The 18,274-nt window shown below is 35.6% G+C and overlaps 5 protein-coding genes and 1 long non-coding RNA gene across 8 annotated transcripts; 2 read left to right on the top strand and 4 right to left on the bottom strand.

Moving 5' to 3' along the window:
• Window positions 1-159: 159 nt before the first annotated feature.
• Window positions 160-3,490, top strand: LOC104734415 (ABC transporter B family member 29, chloroplastic-like). Of its 2 annotated transcripts, none has more exons than XM_087481723.1 (10): window positions 160-874; window positions 987-1,073; window positions 1,183-1,290; window positions 1,414-1,680; window positions 1,859-1,942; window positions 2,064-2,280; window positions 2,369-2,454; window positions 2,552-2,739; window positions 2,846-2,975; window positions 3,069-3,490. In XM_087481723.1, the coding sequence occupies exons 1-10, from the start codon at window positions 275-277 to the stop codon at window positions 3,213-3,215; spliced, it is 1,914 nt and encodes a 637-aa protein (XP_087337849.1). In that variant the 5' UTR covers window positions 160-274; the 3' UTR covers window positions 3,216-3,490. The 2 variants fall into 2 exon arrangements, with proteins under 2 accessions (XP_087337849.1, XP_087337850.1); XM_087481724.1 differs by having other exon boundaries at window positions 167-874; window positions 991-1,073.
• On the bottom strand, window positions 3,290-4,876 carry LOC104734416 (iron-sulfur assembly protein IscA-like 2, mitochondrial). The gene is made up of 4 exons (XM_010453987.2): window positions 4,379-4,876; window positions 3,949-4,073; window positions 3,730-3,838; window positions 3,290-3,542 (listed from the first exon to the last, which is right to left on the bottom strand). Exons 1-4 carry the CDS (start codon window positions 4,559-4,561, stop codon window positions 3,477-3,479), a joined length of 483 nt encoding a protein of 160 aa, XP_010452289.1. The 5' UTR covers window positions 4,562-4,876; the 3' UTR covers window positions 3,290-3,476.
• A 34-nt stretch (window positions 4,877-4,910) lies between these two features.
• LOC104734414 (uncharacterized protein At5g03900, chloroplastic) lies at window positions 4,911-9,292 on the bottom strand. The gene is made up of 14 exons (XM_010453985.3): window positions 8,686-9,292; window positions 8,254-8,361; window positions 8,051-8,151; window positions 7,866-7,949; window positions 7,679-7,754; window positions 7,508-7,573; window positions 7,144-7,233; window positions 6,916-6,981; window positions 6,672-6,808; window positions 6,479-6,565; window positions 6,322-6,385; window positions 5,951-6,094; window positions 5,422-5,578; window positions 4,911-5,219 (listed from the first exon to the last, which is right to left on the bottom strand). The coding sequence occupies exons 1-13, from the start codon at window positions 9,076-9,078 to the stop codon at window positions 5,435-5,437; spliced, it is 1,560 nt and encodes a 519-aa protein (XP_010452287.1). The 5' UTR covers window positions 9,079-9,292; the 3' UTR covers window positions 4,911-5,219; window positions 5,422-5,434.
• Window positions 9,293-9,677: 385 nt separating this feature from the next.
• LOC104734413 (uncharacterized) lies at window positions 9,678-10,433 on the bottom strand. Its single transcript, XM_087480450.1, has 2 exons — window positions 10,311-10,433; window positions 9,678-10,208 (listed from the first exon to the last, which is right to left on the bottom strand). Exons 1-2 carry the CDS (start codon window positions 10,368-10,370, stop codon window positions 9,828-9,830), a joined length of 441 nt encoding a protein of 146 aa, XP_087336576.1. The 5' UTR covers window positions 10,371-10,433; the 3' UTR covers window positions 9,678-9,827.
• Window positions 10,434-12,013: 1,580 nt separating this feature from the next.
• On the bottom strand, window positions 12,014-13,897 carry LOC104734412 (uncharacterized). Its single transcript, XR_759273.3, has 2 exons — window positions 13,708-13,897; window positions 12,014-13,276 (listed from the first exon to the last, which is right to left on the bottom strand). It is a non-coding gene; the product is annotated as an uncharacterized LOC104734412 (long non-coding RNA).
• A 294-nt stretch (window positions 13,898-14,191) lies between these two features.
• Window positions 14,192-17,270, top strand: LOC104734411 (uncharacterized). Of its 2 annotated transcripts, XM_010453982.3 has the most exons (12): window positions 14,251-14,612; window positions 14,756-14,820; window positions 15,014-15,086; window positions 15,203-15,221; window positions 15,485-15,604; window positions 15,966-16,035; window positions 16,178-16,221; window positions 16,313-16,354; window positions 16,550-16,609; window positions 16,697-16,764; window positions 16,857-16,914; window positions 17,008-17,270. In XM_010453982.3, the coding sequence occupies exons 1-12, from the start codon at window positions 14,287-14,289 to the stop codon at window positions 17,095-17,097; spliced, it is 1,035 nt and encodes a 344-aa protein (XP_010452284.2). In that variant the 5' UTR covers window positions 14,251-14,286; the 3' UTR covers window positions 17,098-17,270. The 2 variants fall into 2 exon arrangements, with proteins under 2 accessions (XP_087337848.1, XP_010452284.2); XM_087481722.1 differs by lacking the exon at window positions 15,203-15,221 and having other exon boundaries at window positions 14,192-14,612; window positions 15,476-15,604.
• Window positions 17,271-18,274: the final 1,004 nt, after the last annotated feature.

The raw sequence follows: 18,274 nt of genomic DNA, 5'->3' as shown, positions 1-18,274 counted from the left end.
CATGTAAAATTCATGTTTTGTTCATCACTTAAAAAATAAAATGATGTTTTTGTTTTGAGATTTTTTTCCATTTATAAAATTAATAAATCATTTAACCTTTAAGTATTTGACAATTTTCCTCAAAATGTATAGATATATATGGACCATTAAAGGGCCTGTGTTTTGTAAATTCATAAAAACGCTGATGATAGCTTCAATAGTCGGTTTAGGTTCGGTTAAGGAGAATTCACACCGAATTAGATTAGCAAATAACAATTTGTGAGAGAGAGAGCAAATGGCATCTCTCTTCCGCATAACGACGCCGCAGTGTCTCCTCATTCCTCCACCGCCGCTATCTCATCGCCGGAGCTCATCTCTCTTCTTTCTCAAACCCACATTTCAACCATCTACGAAACCTCTGAGCTCCCGTAAAACCACCACTCTCCGTCTCCGTGCCAATAACCCAACAGTCAATTCACTAAAACCCCTTGAAAATGTTAAACCATATCTACAATCGGAATCCAGAACCGTACTCCTTGGTTGGCTCTGCAGCTGTGTCTCTGTTGTATCGCTTTCTCAGATTGTTCCTAGGCTCGGTTCCTTCACTTCTAACTTAAACGCTAATGCTGCCAGCTTGATGAACCTCAAAGGCGAGTGTCTCGTCTTGGCAGGTTTGGTTTTGTCTAAGGTTGTTGCTTATTATCTCCAGCAAGCGTTTCTTTGGGAAGCTGCTTTGAACACTGTTTACAAGATTCGTGTTTTCGCGTATCGGAGGGTTTTAGAGAGAGAGTTAGACTTCTTTGAAGGTGGGAATGGGATTTCATCAGGAGATATTGCTTACAGGATCACTGCTGAAGCTTCTGAAGTTGCTGACACTATCTATGCTCTTCTCAACGTCAGTACTATGAATGTTTATTACTATGAATGTTTCTATGAGATAAAGTTTCCTTCTTTTTCCAATTTTTTTGGCTAACTATAATAAACTCTGTGCTACACCTGTATGGCAGACAGTTGTGCCCAGTGCTATCCAGATATCTGTAATGACGGCACATATGATTGTTGCAAGTCCTGCCTTGACACTAGTCTCTGCAATGGTGAGTGAAGTGATTGTCTTTGTTTTGTTTGTGTGTCTTTTGCTCTACACTTTTCTTATTAGTTTGAGAATGTGAAGTTTCTTTCTTTTTCTACTGGGCTTTGTTCTAGGTGATCCCATCCGTTGCACTTCTGATAGCATATCTAGGTGACCGACTTCGCAAGATATCCAGAAAGGCACAAATTGCCTCTGCTCAACTCTCTACCTACTTGAATGAGGTACTCTTCTGTTCTTCTTTGAGATTTCCTCTCCTTGAACATTCTACATTTCGTATTTTTTCTTCTTCCTGTTCATATACGGAGAAGTTTAGTTACTAAAGGGAGAGCTTTTTTTGTCCTTAGGTTCTTCCTGCAATTCTGTTTGTGAAGGCTAATAACGCAGAGATTTCTGAGAGTGTGAGGTTTCAGAGATATGCTCGTGCTGACCTAGATGAACGTTTAAAGAAGAAGAAAATGAAGTCACTGATCCCTCAGATTGTTCAAGTTATGTATCTCGGATCATTGTCGATATTTTGTGTTGGAGCAGTGATACTTTCAGGCTCTTCTTTAAGCTCTAGTGCAATTGTGTCCTTTGTGGCATCATTAGCTTTCTTGATCGATCCTGTCCAGGTAAAATACATTTGTTAGTGTGGCATTGAATCTGTTGCTCCTAGACGCAAACTGTTACTTCTGCTTTATTATTTTGGATGATCAAATCTGATTTTGCCTAGTTCATTAGACATACGTTTAAGCCACTTTACCTTGAGGAGCTGTCATATTGGGATTTTGAATATAAAGAATCATGCAGGATCTGGGAAAAGCTTATAATGAATTGAAACAAGGAGAGCCAGCGATAGAACGTTTGTTTGATCTGACCTCTTTGGAATCTAAGGTACTACTACACCCTATCTTTCCTCTGATTTTCTCTTCAATTTATACTCCTAATGATTTAGTTTTGTCTGTCTCAAAATCTGATGCAAAGTGTTTTTTGGCCTCCCTGTCTTGAAAATTAGGTGATCGAGAGACCTGAAGCCATTCAGTTGGAAAAGGTTGCTGGCGAAGTTGAGTTATGCGATATATCATTTAAATATGACGAAAATATGCTTCCCGTTTTGGATGGGTTAAATCTTCATATTAAAGCAGGAGAGACTGTAGCTCTTGTTGGGCCATCTGGAGGAGGAAAGACTACACTGATCAAATTGCTTCTCCGCCTTTACGAACCTTCATCTGGTTAGAAAAATCTTAGTTTCTGTATCTATTTACTCGCAATGTTTAGAACCAAAGATTTGTCATCTAATTGCAATGTTTCCTCGAATAGGTTCTATCTTCATTGACAAAAATGACATCAAGGATATTAAATTGGAAAGTTTGAGGAAGCATGTTGGTCTGGTTTCACAGGACACAGTAAGTTCCTGTCCTCAAGTTTTACTCCTTTCATGATTCATCCCAAGACTTTTATAATGGTTCATCGAAGTTACTTAACTATTTCTACACATATAAGACTCTTTTCTCAGGGACAATTGCTGACAACATTGGGTACAGAGATATCACGACAGGAATTGATATGAAGAGAGTTAAGATTGCTGCAAAAACTGCAAATGCTGATGAATTTATCAGAAACCTACCAGAGGGATACAACACAGGAATTGGTCCCAGGGGTTCAAGCTTAAGCGGAGGCCAGAGGCAAAGGTGGGGTCTGGAAGAGTGATTGTTTCTTTCTTCCATTGAAGTTCCAAACCAGTTTATATATTTTTTTCAGGATGCTTACGTCTTGTTAATATTGGCAAATGTGCAGACTAGCTATCGCTAGAGCGCTCTATCAAAACTCATCTGTACTAATATTGGATGAAGCAACATCAGCATTGGATAGTTTGTCTGAATTGCTAGTCAGAGAAGCTCTTGAACGTGTAATGCAAGACCATACGGTAAAAGCACATATCCGGTTCTTCTGTTCTAAAAAACCTTTTTAAGTGAGATTATTACAAATGGTTTCATGGCTGTTATGTTTGAATTTACAGGTAATTGTGATTGCACATAGACTGGAGACAGTGATGATGGCGCAGAGAGTGTTCTTGGTGGAGAAGGGAAAGCTAAAGGAGTTAAGTCGCTCTTCTCTGTTAAGTACTCACAAGGACTCACTATCCTCCGCTGGACTTGTGATTTGAGATCTATGAAGTATGATCAAGAGCAGGTAGAGACCAAATTGTTGTGTAAATGAAGAGAAGATACAAGACTCCTCTTTGTATAAATCTTTTCCATTATTCTTTAAAAATAGGATGAACAAATCATTTGTTGAGCTAGAAGCCTACAGAGTTTTTTTTATCTTTCCCTAGTTATGCCTTTTGATACATAGCAGAACTTACATGTAATAAACAAAACGATCAAATGTGGTTTCTACTCCATGTAAAGAAGATAGATTCAGTGATTCACTGTTTCACCATGAAGGAGCTTTTACAACTGCATCCACCCACTGCCGCTGGGTTTTCAGCTACCTAAACACCAAAGCATTAAACAGAAATCAAATGAAAATCTTACATAAGGTTACTGAAAAAAACATGCAGTTTCAAAATTATATCTTGTCCCCTATCAGCTCATCAGGCAAAACATGCAAGAATGCTTCCATTGATTATCTATGCAGTTAAGAAAAGGAAAGATGACAAAAAGAGGGGTTTAGTTTACCACAAAGGCAGCACGGATCAGTTCCTCCACATAATCAACCGTAGCACCTTTCACGAAGTCGTATGAAACATTATCTACAACCAATTTGACACCATTCTTCTCGAAAACCCTGCAATGTTTAAGAACAACTAAAACTGAGACAAAATAGACGCAGTTTTGCAACAGATGATTCTTCTAGCCTGAACGAGATAATAGTAAATGGTTTTATTATCAAAGTACCTGTCATCAGGATTGGTTTTACTATCAAGCTCAAACACATACTGGAAACCAGAACACCCTCCCGTCTCTACACCCAAGCGAAGCAGTTTCTTCTCCGGCTCACTAGATTGCAACTCTTTCATCCTCTGACAAAATGACAACACTCATAAAAGTCAAGAGCAGGAGCAAAACAACAACAAACAATATCTGCTTCCAAGTTCCAACAATCTAAAACAGGTAAGTTCAACTCAAACAATATAGAAGTAAGAAGAGGTTCTCATTTTTATTCCATTTCTGTAGAATCATGAACTATGGATGTTGTTCGAAACAAACAGAATCTTTCAATCTGATTAGAGCAAAAGTCCAATAGAAACCAATTACGTAAAAACCAATTATGAATCGGGATTAACAAAGAGATCAATTCAAAACAGCAGATAGATACCAATCATACCCGGATACAATTTTCGCTGAGATGGACAACCTCGAGAGAAGAAGACGTATCAGATTGAGAAGAAGAAGAAGAAGAAGAAGCTTCTCTAAGAGCAGAAACGGAAGCAAAATTAAGCAACCGATGGTTTTCTCTAATACGACCAGCCAAATAAGGAGCGAAGCGTTTCACCAGAGATCTCGACATGATTTATCCTTCAGAATCCCTTTCTCTTCACAATCTCTTCTACAATTAATCCAATTTTATAAGTTTTTCGCCATCGGAAGACGAAAGTTTCAAGCTTTTTGGAAAATTTATTCCTTTTTTTATTTTTTTTCTGAGAACTTTTCAATAAAGACTTTGGTGACGACGATGAAGAAGAAGGGAGGCGAAAGAAAAGACTGGTCTTGTGAACACCACGCTTATTTTAGCCTCCACGTTATCTATTTCTGTATATCGCCCCCACAAGTTTTTTATATTTACCAATTTTGCCACATTACTCCGTTTCAATTCAGTTTCGTCCTTCAATTGCAAATTAATGATGAGATCTCTTAAAAAAAGGAAAATAATAATAATACATTGAATATTCTCATAAGCAAGAATTTGGAATTTCGTATATACACAATTTACTGTACATAATCTATTGTGTTAAGAAGCAGCACTTCTGGAACTTAAAAGAGACCCTATAAACCAATTATTTTCTCTTGTCTCAGAGAGAGGAAGAATGTCTAAATAGTATGTACCATGGCTTGTGTCAATCCTCTTGAAACTCCGAGCGTCCATGAATGTTTTTTTTAAGTTGTTGAGATAGTTGTTCTGTGTTGTGGATGATATGTGAGCTACTACGTCACAACAAGTCAGTCCCCTAAAAAAATCAGATGAGGTGAGATTATGAGAGATGTATGTGTGATTCATATAGAAACCAATAAATAGTAATTGCAGCAAGAAAATGTGAAACTGGCTTAGACCACACTGCATCATATAACTGGTCCCCTTAAATTATTTTATTTATTCTTTATTGATAGTTTTATTTCTTCACGTTAGAGCTATAATATAGTATCACTTACCAGATTTCACATTTCAATCCGATTTTTCCAACTCTTTAAATCTTCTTTCCCACTCGTCTGTCTCATAGTTTTGTTCCATCATATCTCTATCTGTACTATACACGATCCGCTCCTTCCCGATGACTGTCTTTTGCGCCATATCCCTTGCACTTAGTAGCTGTATTGCATCATTTAAAAGGCGTTATTTCACAACTCTCACGTAATAAGAAAAAACATATATACACATGAAGTTTCGGGGCGAATAATCCAAGAAATGTGCTTTAATCTGGCTGGTGCTATAGAGCATGATAAGAGCCACTATCTCAACTGTCACATAAAGAGATCACACAGATACGCAGACTCATAGAAGATTCAGAACCTAACCCTTGATGTTAGTTGGCAAAGGTACTAATGGAAAACGTAGGTGAAGCTATCTCCTCTTAGGAAAATATAGCATGTTTGGCTGTCGCATTAGTGATTCTATATAGTGCAATCAACAGAAACCAAATTAAACATCTCACTAGATTTATGTTACTACTGATGTGCCTACCTTACGCCGTAGTGCGATATCTGGAGATTCAAGTGCTCGTGCAAATTGTAGCCGAGCTTTGTTTCTGTTCTCTATTTGGTTATTCTTTCTCTTGATTGAAAACCACCGAATCAAAGGAATGGCAAAGAATGAACCTGCGTATACCTGCATAATCGTTCATACATTCATGAAGGAGACCAAGATAATTATTAGTTCACAAGGTTTCTAATGAAGACCAGTCATCTGGATAACTTAAGTAAGCAAACAAAATCCACTAAGAACTTGTTTGTGAATTACGCTTAGAAACAACCTTAATCATGTTTAAAGCGAACCAGAATCAGGAAACAATTTAATAAAAGTAGTTTGCCATATCAACAGAAACTAAATGATACCTGAAGTAGTGGATATATGTTCTTAACAAATGTGAGAAATCCACCTGGCATGACAGTCATCTCGCTGGAAACGAACACAAAAACAAAGTTGCGTTAGACATTTACATATACACACACAAGGAAATATTAGGCAGAGTATAATATAGGAGGGCCTTACTTTAGCAATGAGTTTAGAACAATCACACCAAAAAGATTTACTGCACCTAGGCCAATGACCAATGCTCTCTCGGATGTATTAGTTTTACTGTGAAGAAAGAAGATTCCATTGTCAGAGACTGAACCACAAATGCAATAAAAACTTCTCATTAAGTGTAAGACATTAAAATCCAAGTTCAAACAATGATAGGAACCTAAATTGCCATTTTTTCTCCTGGAAGAATTTCTCCATATCTGCAACCCAGTCAAACCATTTCCCCACATATTCTTTTCGTCTACTAGATCCAGAAGCTGTACGTTGCAGGGACGGAAAGCTATACAAAATATTTCCCTAAGCAACAGGTTTTAATTGTTAATAAAAAATGACCAAAGAAAAAGCAGCAGATCATGCACTTTTGGGCATCACATTTCAAGCAACCCAAAAAAGGGTTTGCATACCTCTTCATCCAACTCAGGTTGACCATCAAACCGAAGAAGAACAGGTAGAATGTAGGATTCATCGTTCTGCAAACATTAAAAATAAAAATTGAGAAGCTGAACAGTATCTCTTTTACTTTATTTAGTGATACAACTAGTGCAAGAGGTAAAGGAGTACAAAGACAGCTTTCAGCATAACAAAATTAGTTTTATTAGCTCCCTTTGGAAGAGACAATAGGCAAAACAAACCATAGCACTCTTTGAAGATGGCACATCAAGGTATGGAGCAAGTTCATCAGCTGCAACAACACCTCCTCTGGAAGTTATATACTGGCCAATCTGAGGATATTTATCAAAAACGAGTAAATTACTAAAACTTTCTTATATGAGCGTGATGTATCATTTCAAATACATAACATTTGTAAGAAGACCTATACGAGTCAAAAACAAGCACTGCCTTCAATTAGATATGTCCAAAGTAGTCACCAATTTACTTATTATAACTTTTTTATATTTTTTTAAACATCATCGAAGATGTCTCCAGGAACTAGTGACCTAAAACGGATCCAGAACTTGAAGAAAAAAGTGAGTAAATTCAAGTCCTGTACATTACCATCTGCCATCTCTCTTCTTCAATTCCTTGATTTGGGTCTCCATCTCCAAACACAAAGGAGAAAACCTAGAGATCAACCCGTACTTACATTAAGCCATTACCACTCAAAAGCAGTGAGGGTGGGGAACATATAACAAAGCATGAAAGCTCTCAAATTCAACTTCCACTTACAGATTCAATGAAATTCATTCCCTTTCCTTCATCTTCTCGAGCTCGTCGCCTGTTGTAATAATTGGGATCCCAGTACCTTACATAAAAACACTAGAAATATGACTAGGAGATTCCGTTAAATCAATTACTGATCTCTATTTGTTAAGAGTAGAAGAAGCCCTTTAAAATCCACTGAAAGTAAAATTACCAAAGCAGATCGACAGGGTTGATATAGAAGTTGAATCCAGAATCATACCCGCGCCCGCGTCTTCTTTGACGATTATCATCCTCGCTTTTAACAAAATCCAAAAAGGTTAGTGCAAAATTCAAACTTAGACCACTGTCCAGAATGATAACAAGATAACTTAACTGCAAGTCAAGTAAAACACATACCTTCTGCTTGAAAGCAGGGCTATAATTGACGTGTAGACAATAACAATGGACGCTATAAGCGCCGTGCCAAAGGAAACACGAGCCAAATAGTCTATAGCACCCTGCCAGTCACATAATAGATCTCAGAACATTCGAGTTCAAATCAAGTTCACCGTTAAAAGGTAATGGATAAATCATAACAAAAAAAAAAAAAAAGACACTACCTTTGCCTTATCAAGAAATGGTTCAATTTGTATCCTTATCGACTTGGCAGCCAACTTAGTCCGATAGTCTTTTGGGAAAACATAAAGCACATCACCTTCATCCGACACCTGAGTGAAGAAACATTTCATTGAATATTAGCACATTCACACAGACTAAAACGGAACATGTAACGCATAAAGATCAATACTTTTTTATCATAATCTCCTCAAATCTTCGCAATTGAGTTTCTCTACACTAATTTCATTACAGCTATTCAAATTTCTAATGTATTGTCGCCTTTGGTTCTTAACAAAGATCAATACTTTATATCAGAATCTCCTCAATTCTTTGCAATTGAGCTACTCAATATATTCCCACACTAATCTCCTTACGGCTATACAAATTTATGTATCAATTTGACTTAATGGGCATGAAATCGAACTAGCTAGTACCTCAAGAAACCCATCAGTATCAGCCGCAATAGCTTGAAGAGCTGTCTGAGCTTCAGTAACCTTCAAGCCAGCTCTACTAGAGACATCACCAACAGTGACTCTCCGGCCACACTCGTCCACAGCATCCATCGCTCGTTTCCGTACATCCGTCGGTAACTTATCACTCTCCACCAATCCTCCTGGTTTGATTGCACCGTCAACCTTATCTAAACTCGCCGCCTTCACCACAGCGATTCCATGGCGAGTGAGCTTCCGACGAGTGCTCAGACACCCCTCCGTCAAGATTCCGGGGAAAGAGCAACGATCAACGGGAGATCTGAGACGAATCTTTGAAGATAAACCCACTTGAGTTAACCTAGGGGAGAGGATTAAGCATGTCGATACACACGCCATTCTCTAATCACAAAGATTTCTCTTCTTCTTCTTCGTCTTCGTCTTCTCTAGTAAAGACTTCGAATTTCCGCCATGGGAGATGATTTATATGGTTCAAAATCGAAGCTTTCAGATTTTTTTCCCCTGCGCCTGGAAAAAGCGATTATCTTCTCTCCCCACGACGCAGTCGCAGAGCAGCAAATCCAAAACCGAACCAAACCAAACCAATTGGTACGGCTCTTCAAATTGTCCCGGTTAGATTATCTTAAACCGGAAACGGTCCAACATTACTTTCTTTGGTTTTCGATTTAGTGGATGTCTCTACCAAAATACATTACTTTCTTTCTTAACTATGAACAAAATCAACTTAATCTCATAATCATGAAGAGATGTGAACAGAACATTTTGAACTATATATAGTGGGACTTGCTCTGAAACATATGCTAAATAGTAAAAATAATCAAGTGCATATGAATTTTTCATCATTTTATATTGTCTTAATTATATATGGTTGTTACTTTTTCTTTTGAGTTCTTCTCATTCCATAGCAAAAAACATGGATGGAATTTTCACTTAAATTTACTTGGAAACAGAGAAGAAAAACAAAAGAGAAGCTTGACTTAAGATGACAATTATCACAGTCTTTTTCTATAACATAGCTTCAAAAATCAAAGCTTATTATATACTACTATACAACAAAACTCGAGAACAATTTTGTCGACCTTGAACAAGCTCTAGACTAGTTTTATGTATATATAAGATCTATGTGTTTATGTTCTTCTAAGACTTTCAGATTCGGGTATGCTATCTAACACAGGCTTCCAGCTGCTATTACATTCAAGATCATCATCATCAAAAGAAGTAAGCAAAAGTTGTTTCTCAAGAGTCTGGTACATCATCTCGTGGACTGACCCTCCTTGAAGTAGCTTCTCCAACTCTTGCTTATGCACAATGATCTTCATCCTCACGACACTCTTATTCTCATCACCATCGACGTTGTTGTTGCTTTCACTAGTATCATCGTCGTCATCTCTTAGTGATCTTCTTTCGTCGTCCTCCTCTTCCACTTCCGGATTGGCAAACGTCACTTTCTTGTTGACCTTCTTCTTGATCATTGTAGGCAGGAGGTAATAGAGACGGCCAGAGAGAAGCTTAGTATCAGGCAGAAGATAAGTGTTGTTGTGAGAAAGAGTGTGACCAGAGAATTGAGTAAGGATGTGATGAACACTAACGGGTTCTCTATATTCAAGTACCTTCCCATCATTTCTCACTATCTTTATCACTTTCTTCTCCATTACTATACAGTTCCCCATCTTCTTCTTCTTCTTTTCTTACTTTGTTTTTTTGTTTTTATATTGTTTTGCTTGGAGATTTTTATGTTTGTATATTTATAGGAGTTTTGGGATTTCGTTTCGTAATTAGTGCGGGTGGGACCTGATTTGATTTTTCTCTCGTTTCCCTTTTTATAGTGGGTGGGGTGGTGTGGTCGGGGTGGTGCATTTGTTCATTACTCGATCTATGTATCTTTTTATATGTTTTTACTTGTAGAATTGAGTTGGCGGTGCAAGTATTCATGATGATCGTTTTATTATGATCCCATGCAAGATATTTATAATTCTTAGCTAACTTCTCCAAATATGTATATATGTTTATATCTAATAATTATAAATATCTTGCATGGGATCATTATATATAAAACGAAGATGAGAGGTAAAGGTTATCACATCACAAGCTATTAAATAATTTGATAAAAAAAAAAAAAAAAAAAAACTTGATAAATAAAAAACAGGTAATGGCTGGGTGTATAAGTTACTCTCTATGGTTTCATCTGATACAGTGGTTTCATCTTTCTAGCTAGGAAAAAAAAAGCATGCCATTCGCGAGTGCGTTAACTCTCTTATAGTGGTGGTGGCAGAAACAATGTCTACATATCTCAATCGGTGGAATGGAATTGGTTTTGGAAAACTTTTACCAAGTCCTGATCAGTACTTGTTCTCCTATTATTCAGAAATTTGGTTTTAAAATAGTTTATTCACACATCTTTTAATTTAATTTATAAAGTCGTTTTACAATAGTATATTTATACAATTTGTATGTGGTTATTGCACATTTAGATATATATGTTTATGTTTTACATTGAGATTATAAAAAAAAAAATACTTACTAGTGGCAATCAAGAGAAATAACAAAATAAATACAAAATAAGAGTGCACATATTTGGTGAATGCAATGCACTGGTCTTACAGGCAATGATCATGGAGTAGTGTTTTTCTATGGATGTCTTTGTCTATAATTTATCACCATATATGTGTCCTAGGAAAAGAAAATTGTTTTGAAAGAGCACAGGCAGCCTACATTCAAAGGCCAAATCAACAAATGATTTGCTTTGGTTCTACTTTTGAATATTCAACACCTTTTTCAAAATCTTGTATTATTTTTAATGTGTTTTTGATTGTCATAAAAAAGTGTTAATTTAATTACTTCTCTAGATCAAGAAGACTCATGTAATTACAATCTAAAAAACAAAACTATAAACACGACCATATATATATATACCAAAAAGAAATATTGCATAAGAAACTAATTGGAGTACATAGACATGTACAAACGTTACATTAAACTTGTGTGTAGAATTGCTATCAAACAGCCAATCTGAGAAGTATTGTAATATTAATAACTTATATAAATAATGATTTTTTCCAGAAGTAAATATTACTAGTATATTTCAAGATTTGTGTCATTACCTGTAGTTTGGTATTACAAAATTAATACATATAGCTAGATTAAGTTTGACAGATTTACCGTAAAACGTCATATTATAGTACTGTATGCTTATTCAACTTGAGAAAAAAATAATGTAATCTGGAGTAAGTTGTAAGTTGTGTAGTCTATGACGAAATTAGGTAATCGAAAAAGGAAGCAACATAAATCCAGATAAGATTACTATAAAGGACAATTTGAGTCAAGATTGAGATTCCATTCTCATTCTCTTTTGGAAAGTACAGAGCCCTTTGACAAACAAGAAAAGAAAGAGGAAAGTACAGATCAGAGAGCCCTTTTGTGGCGATGATGTCTTTTGGACAAAACACGATGTGACAAAGGCAAAAGGAATTTAGATTACTCGGCCGTAGTTCCCATGCTTTTGGTCGGTTCACGTGCTAGGTTCCAGCGAACCTTCTTACAACACGTGGCGGTCTTCTGTTGGTAGGCACCGTCCAAAGACTCTCTTTTTTGAAACTACTGCTTTTGCTTCTACCAAGTTTTAAACGGTGTCTTCAAGACTCGGTTATGTGATTTAAAGTTTATCGCAATCTTTTGCCCAATTATAAAATTATGTTACAAAACTCACGCTCAACTATACATTTTTCTTTAATTGACTACCGATTCAGTTATTTTGCTTTTTTTTTTTATACTTTATTTGAATTTGTTTCTCAAGCATTCATAAAATATACATTTAATTTCTATTTATTAGATTTTTTTGAATACTTCGAATCATTTCGATTTTTCTTTTCGCATATTTTAACTTTAATGTATTTTTTTCATTTAAAACGGATGGACAGACTTTTAATATCTATTTGTTAGGCTTCTCTTTTTTTTTAGTACTTAGCGATATAACATTTCGATTTTTCTTTCTCCATTTATACGGGATGGACAAATCCGTCACTGTAATTCTTTTTTTTGTTAAGTGGGGGTTTAATGTTTAAGACAGACTATGCTAGTGACCGATTTGTACGTCCCAGTCTAATAACATTCATTCAAATCTTTAATGTTTTGACTAACGTTTTGTGGTGTGTTTGTTAGTGTTTTTCCGCGTTCGTCTACTCGCGTTGTCACTCCCGCTCTACTACGTACACTCTATAGTCACGCATTCCGCGCTTCTATACGCTCTCCCACATACGTATGCAGCCTATATACATCTATGTACCCTATACATACATCTATATATTCACAACCCTATACATACATCTATATATTCACAACCCTATACATACATCTATGCATTCACACCCTATACATACATCTATATATTCACAACATCTATACATACATCTATACATTCAAACCTATATACATCTACACACATACATCTATATAATACATCTTTATCACGAAAAAGAAAAACGATACAAAATATTCTACAAATTAAACACTCTGGTCAACTTCACAAAGAAAACGCTGACACAATCCGATGGCTTGCTTTGTTTCCCCTTCAACACATCTGCAAAATTAATTAATCAAAATCAGTTTTCATTACAATAGTTTCCTCCGTTTGTCAATTTTTGCACGTGCATATATATTAACATAAAAATCAAAATAGCATTCTTCTAGTCAATACCCACGTTCTTTCTTTATATTTTCATTACAAAAAAGAAAACTTCATTAATTCTATGTTTTCTTAGACCCAACATATAAAATATCTAGCTAAAATTAAAGATGAATTTATTTAAAAAGAAGCCAAAAATCAGTTTATTACGCATAGTTGAAGGCAAGACAACAATATATATAAATTGGATTTGTAATATAGATCATTAACAATTTGGTGTTCAACTCTACAAAAGATGAAGAAAAAGGTAATCATCTAAACACAAGAATTAACGAGCTAAAAAGGTAAACAAAATAGTTAATGTTCAATACAGATAGTATTTGTACCTTGTAATGAGGATGCTTATGCTTGTTTCTATTTGCACAAAAAAAAATGCTTATTTTTCTTGTCTCGGGTAGATAAGTTTGAGTGAGTGAACTCCTTAAGTGGGAAGAACAGACCTAAGAGGACTAATTAAAAAAAAAAAAAAAAAAAAAAAGATTGTATACGACATTTGTAAGTAGAAGTAAACCAAGTAAAGAGGATTCAGATTTTAGACCGAAGTAAGGAGTACTTATAGAGAGAGTCATAACGTTCATATTCCCAGTAAAACAGAAATATTATATTTTCAAACGGTAAGAAAATGTTACCGTTTCATCACAACGTTCATATTTCCCTCACTGTTGTTACTGTCATTAAGTCAAATCAAACCGAACGTTGGATCAATATGTTGAATATATATATTTTTTTTTGCACAAAAAGAAAAAAATAAATATATTATTTTTTCTTTACCGAGTCAAAAACTCTAAAAAAAAAGGTTAAAGCCCAAAGTAAGGCCCAAATTAAGGCCCATAATCTGTGATATATCAACGTTAAAAATAAATTAATGGAAAAAGAAAAAGAAAAAAAAAAAGGAAAAAAATCGGATGGCGGGGATGATAGTGGTGAACAATATCCAGCTCCGTCAGCCTCCGATTCTCCGATCGGTTTCTTCTTCTTCTTCATCTTCTCCGCGGAGAAGTTCAATTCGAACCCTAGTTAGGGTGAAAGCTTCCTCTGAACCTTCCGATTCACTCTCAGTGTCTACGAAAACCAGTGGCGACACTGGAGCTGCTGTTGTGTTCACTGCTCCTCCTGGTTTCAAGCCACCGGAGCCGAAACGGTTCGCTATCAAATCGGGAAAACTCTTCGATGTCTTGGGTGCTTCCATTGGTTTGATTTTCCGATTCGGCACTGGTGTTTTCGTTTCTGGGTAATTTGTTCCCTTTCTCTGTTTTCCCCCCAAATTTGAGTTTCTGGGTCACTTTCGTATTGCTACTTTGTATAATTTATTTGAATCGATGTAGCTTTAGCAATTTGATTTGATTTTCTTCGAATTGTTGTTTATTTGAGTAGGTACTCTGCATCGTTCGTGTCCAAGGAAGAGATTCCAGCTGACCAGTATGCGTTGCGTTTAGGCGGTAATCATTATTATTAACAAAGTTCTAATCTTTCACCTTTCTGTTTCTCGTGGGCTAAGATGTTAGAGGGGATTTGATACATATGTGTTCAACATTAGGATTAGTTTCCTTCACATCTGTGGGCTACTTTTTTATGTTTCAGAGGAGTTTTGTGCATAATTGGTAATCATAATGGTTGATGATATATGTGTAGGGATCACGGTAAAGGAAACCTCAAAGATCGGGCCTCGTCCTGAGAAACCCATTGAGATATATGAGTTTGAAGGGTATGCATGCTCTGTTGATTCTGTGTTTGATTCTTCATTTAGACTCATTTGGTTTCTACTACTTGATATTGAATGAATGTTTCCTTTTTTCTCCTATTTCCGGTTTGTGATTTAAGCTGTCCCTTTTGCCGGAAGGTAACTCTCTCTCTCTCTCTCTCTCTTTCTCTCTACTCTTTTACTTAATCAATGTCATTGTCTTCGATGTTTCACAGTTAACCAAGAGATTCTGAAGATTTTGTTTTACTTGAAATATTTGCTTCATACCATTAAAACAAGTTGTTATTTGCATCTTCCCTTTTTCTGATTCCCCTTGGAACAAAAAATATTTCTTCTTCATACTTATTCTTATGTATCACGCCAGATTAATGTGACACTCTACTAATATGGAGATTTTACAGGTCAGGGAAATGGTTGCAGTGTTGGATCTTGATATTTTGTACTATCCTTGTCCAAGAGGGAGTCCAAATTTCCGTCCCAAGGTTAAACAGATGGGTGGTATACAACAGTTTCCGTACATGGTTTGGCATTTTATCCTATTTCTATTTCTTTTTCATTCTTCCCACGAAAGTCATTCTTCTAAGTAATTGTCTTTTCCCTGATATGTCCATGCTTTCAGTTCAACTTCATGATGAATCACAGAAATGTGGTTCAAGAAGACATCTATAATAAATGCTCAGTCCTTGGCATGAAAGCCTTTGCAATATAAAGTTGTTTTTTTGTTCATGAGCTGTGTCAGAAACCTTGGAGTTCCGTTTAAACTTTTCTGCTTATTATTATTCACAATCAAAACTCTTTCTGTTACCTTGCCATTACTTTCATCAGTAAGAAATAAGATTTGACGTTATGTGTTTAATTGTATAATGTTTCTTTTAATTACAGGTTGATCCCAATACAGGAGTGTCCATGTATGAATCAGATGGAATCATCAGATATTTATCTGAGAAATATGGTGGGTTTCCCCTTGTGCCTGATTCTACTTCTATTTTACCTATTCCGTTTGTTGTTATCGACAATAGCATCATCTTTGCCATCGTCTACTCATCTTTAGTTAAGTAATACCTTTTTTAATCTGTTTGGTGATACTTGTTCAGGAGATGGAACTGTTCCTTTAAGTCTGTCACTTGGTGCTTTGACGGTTAGCTTCTTTGCACATATTACTGTTTATTTTCCTTTGCGTCCGAATCCAAGAGTATAATACTCCAACATTGCTACTTTGATGTTTGTAGGCTATAACAGCTGGCTTTGCAATGATTGGTCGTGCGGGAAAGGTGAGATGAATTCTATTATTACATTCCTTTGTAAAATCTCTAAAGAAAATACCAAAATACAACTTATAAGATCTATATTAATGGTTAGGTTGCATCACATTCCCTATATAGTTATTGAATTATGAATATGTATTGTACAAGATTGGTATAAGCAGCAGCGGTTTTGTCTCAAAATGGTTGAGTTTTTTTATGCAGGGTAACTTGTACACACCAGCAAAACTACCACCTAAGCCACTCGAATTCTGGGCATATGAGGTTGCGATCTCATCACTTTTTCTCGATTTTCAAATACTGAATCTTATTTGCATAATCCAAAGACAGTCTGTTTGAATTTCCCTGTAGGGTTCCCCATTCTGCAAACTTGTACGAGAAGTTCTTGTAGAATTAGAGTTACCACACATTCAGCGCAGGTATGACAAACTCTAAGACCAGCACCACGGAAGGAACAATATCAGTCTTTTATTGTAATATATACCCTCCTTTGCTTGTTCTTTTCCCTCAGTTGTGCTCGCGGTAGCCCCAAACGGCAGGAATTGCTCGAGAAAGCTGGTCACTTTCAGGTGGGTTAGAGAAATACATACATAGTGAATGATAAAAGAAGGGTTAAAGTATAAAGACACTGATGAGTTGTGTTATGTTATTATATAAAACAGGTGCCTTACCTGGAAGATCCAAACACTGGAGTTGCGATGTTTGAAAGTGCTGACATAGTTGAATATCTCAAGCAAACTTATGCGGCTTAAGTTTTCTTCTTCCTCACTCTATACCGTATAGATATATCATATATGTGAATTGTGCATGTTCAGCTACTTACTGTTCCAACAATAAACTTGAAGACAGTTAAGTGTAGGGTTGAAATATGAAGATAATGTACTTAAAATGTGTAAACCTGATTGAGTGACATTAATTCTCTGAACTCTGATTCTTGTTGTCCGTTTTCCGAAGCTATAAACACAAGCAGGGATGATCTATCAAAATATTGAATGTAGCATGAATGTATTTGTCTATTTGATATAGTATATCATATAAACTTATAAAATACTTTTTTCTATACAATAAATTGGCAGAATAGGGAAAAAAAAAAAACAAGTATATACACTATACTGAATTAGAATAGGTAACGAGAACGTGTTACAAACAATTTGAGACAGGGGTAAAAAAAAAGAGTTTGAAAGAGGCAAGATGATGTCGGAGGAAGAAGTGGTCCGAATCCAATTATACTATATGATTGCAAAGGTCCCTCAACAGTCAACAAATTTGTGGTCCGTTCATTTAATTACAAATTTGGATGATCTTTTGTTTCTTTTTCTGTGTCCTTTTGTATATAGATTTTGTCAAAATTAGTTATTTAACCTATAGACAAAAAAAAATGAAAATTCAAATCTAAAGTTCAAAATATGACTCTATAAATTGTTTGGTTGTTGTTAGTCGTTAAATTGTCGTTTAGTGCACTTTAGTTACGGATTATGTTAGTTAATTGCTTGTTATGATTACATTTTCATCGATATCTTAAGCTAAAAAAAAATCAATTTATACATAAAATGGAGGGATTGCCAACGTTTGGTAGGGTCAAGAAATAAATAACGATTATCTAATAACCAAAATATTTCTTTTTGCTATATAGTAGTAGACTAATAGTACAGTTGTAATTTATTGTGTGTGTTGTGGTGACAGGTGACTCATGAAATTCTAATTGAAAATTAATGCCTTTACAAAAAGGTAAACTGAAAAAGGCTAAGCACGGTTCGTTTCTGTATGGTGGCATTATGATTCAGATTTCTACTATATTTCTGTTATTATTTCAATCTTTTTAATTTAAAGTGAAATCTCGGGTGAGGTTATGTCTAGATTTTCTATTAAATTATTTTCAAATTACCATGCCCACCATTATGCTCAAATATATTGTTTTCCCTTTAGTAA

The sequence above is a fragment of the Camelina sativa genome, chromosome 13 (genome assembly GCF_030686135.1).
Source record: "Camelina sativa cultivar CO46 ecotype springtype chromosome 13, ASM3068613v1".
Taxonomy (NCBI): Eukaryota; Viridiplantae; Streptophyta; class Magnoliopsida; order Brassicales; family Brassicaceae; genus Camelina; species Camelina sativa.
This window is presented reverse-complemented; position numbering and strand designations above follow the sequence as displayed.

Excerpts from the sequence above, each read along its gene's own strand:
- LOC104734411 (XM_010453982.3), top strand. The coding sequence starts at position 14,287 with ATGGCGGGGATGATAGTGGTGAACAATATCCAGCTCCGTCAGCCTCCG. Across the intron at positions 15,605-15,965 it reads TACAACAGTTTCCGTACATG|GTTGATCCCAATACAGGAGT; the intron begins GTTTGGCATTTT and ends TTTTAATTACAG. Across the intron at positions 16,036-16,177 it reads ATATTTATCTGAGAAATATG|GAGATGGAACTGTTCCTTTA; the intron begins GTGGGTTTCCCC and ends ATACTTGTTCAG.
- LOC104734413 (XM_087480450.1), bottom strand. The coding sequence starts at position 10,370 with ATGGGGAACTGTATAGTAATGGAGAAGAAAGTGATAAAGATAGTGAGA. Across the intron at positions 10,209-10,310 it reads TAGTGAGAAATGATGGGAAG|CTTCTCTCTGGCCGTCTCTA; the intron begins GTACTTGAATAT and ends CCTGATACTAAG.
- LOC104734416 (XM_010453987.2), bottom strand. The coding sequence starts at position 4,561 with ATGTCGAGATCTCTGGTGAAACGCTTCGCTCCTTATTTGGCTGGTCGT. Across the intron at positions 3,839-3,948 it reads AAAACCAATCCTGATGACAG|GGTTTTCGAGAAGAATGGTG; the intron begins GTACTTTGATAA and ends TAAACATTGCAG. Across the intron at positions 3,543-3,729 it reads TGATCCGTGCTGCCTTTGTG|GTAGCTGAAAACCCAGCGGC; the intron begins GTAAACTAAACC and ends TTTGGTGTTTAG.
- LOC104734415 (XM_087481723.1), top strand. The coding sequence starts at position 275 with ATGGCATCTCTCTTCCGCATAACGACGCCGCAGTGTCTCCTCATTCCT. Across the intron at positions 2,740-2,845 it reads AGCGGAGGCCAGAGGCAAAG|ACTAGCTATCGCTAGAGCGC; the intron begins GTGGGGTCTGGA and ends GCAAATGTGCAG. Across the intron at positions 2,976-3,068 it reads GTGTAATGCAAGACCATACG|GTAATTGTGATTGCACATAG; the intron begins GTAAAAGCACAT and ends TTGAATTTACAG.
- LOC104734414 (XM_010453985.3), bottom strand. The coding sequence starts at position 9,078 with ATGGCGTGTGTATCGACATGCTTAATCCTCTCCCCTAGGTTAACTCAA. Across the intron at positions 8,362-8,685 it reads ATACTGATGGGTTTCTTGAG|GTGTCGGATGAAGGTGATGT; the intron begins GTACTAGCTAGT and ends TTCTTCACTCAG. Across the intron at positions 6,982-7,143 it reads CATCTTCAAAGAGTGCTATG|AACGATGAATCCTACATTCT; the intron begins GTTTGTTTTGCC and ends TAATGTTTGCAG.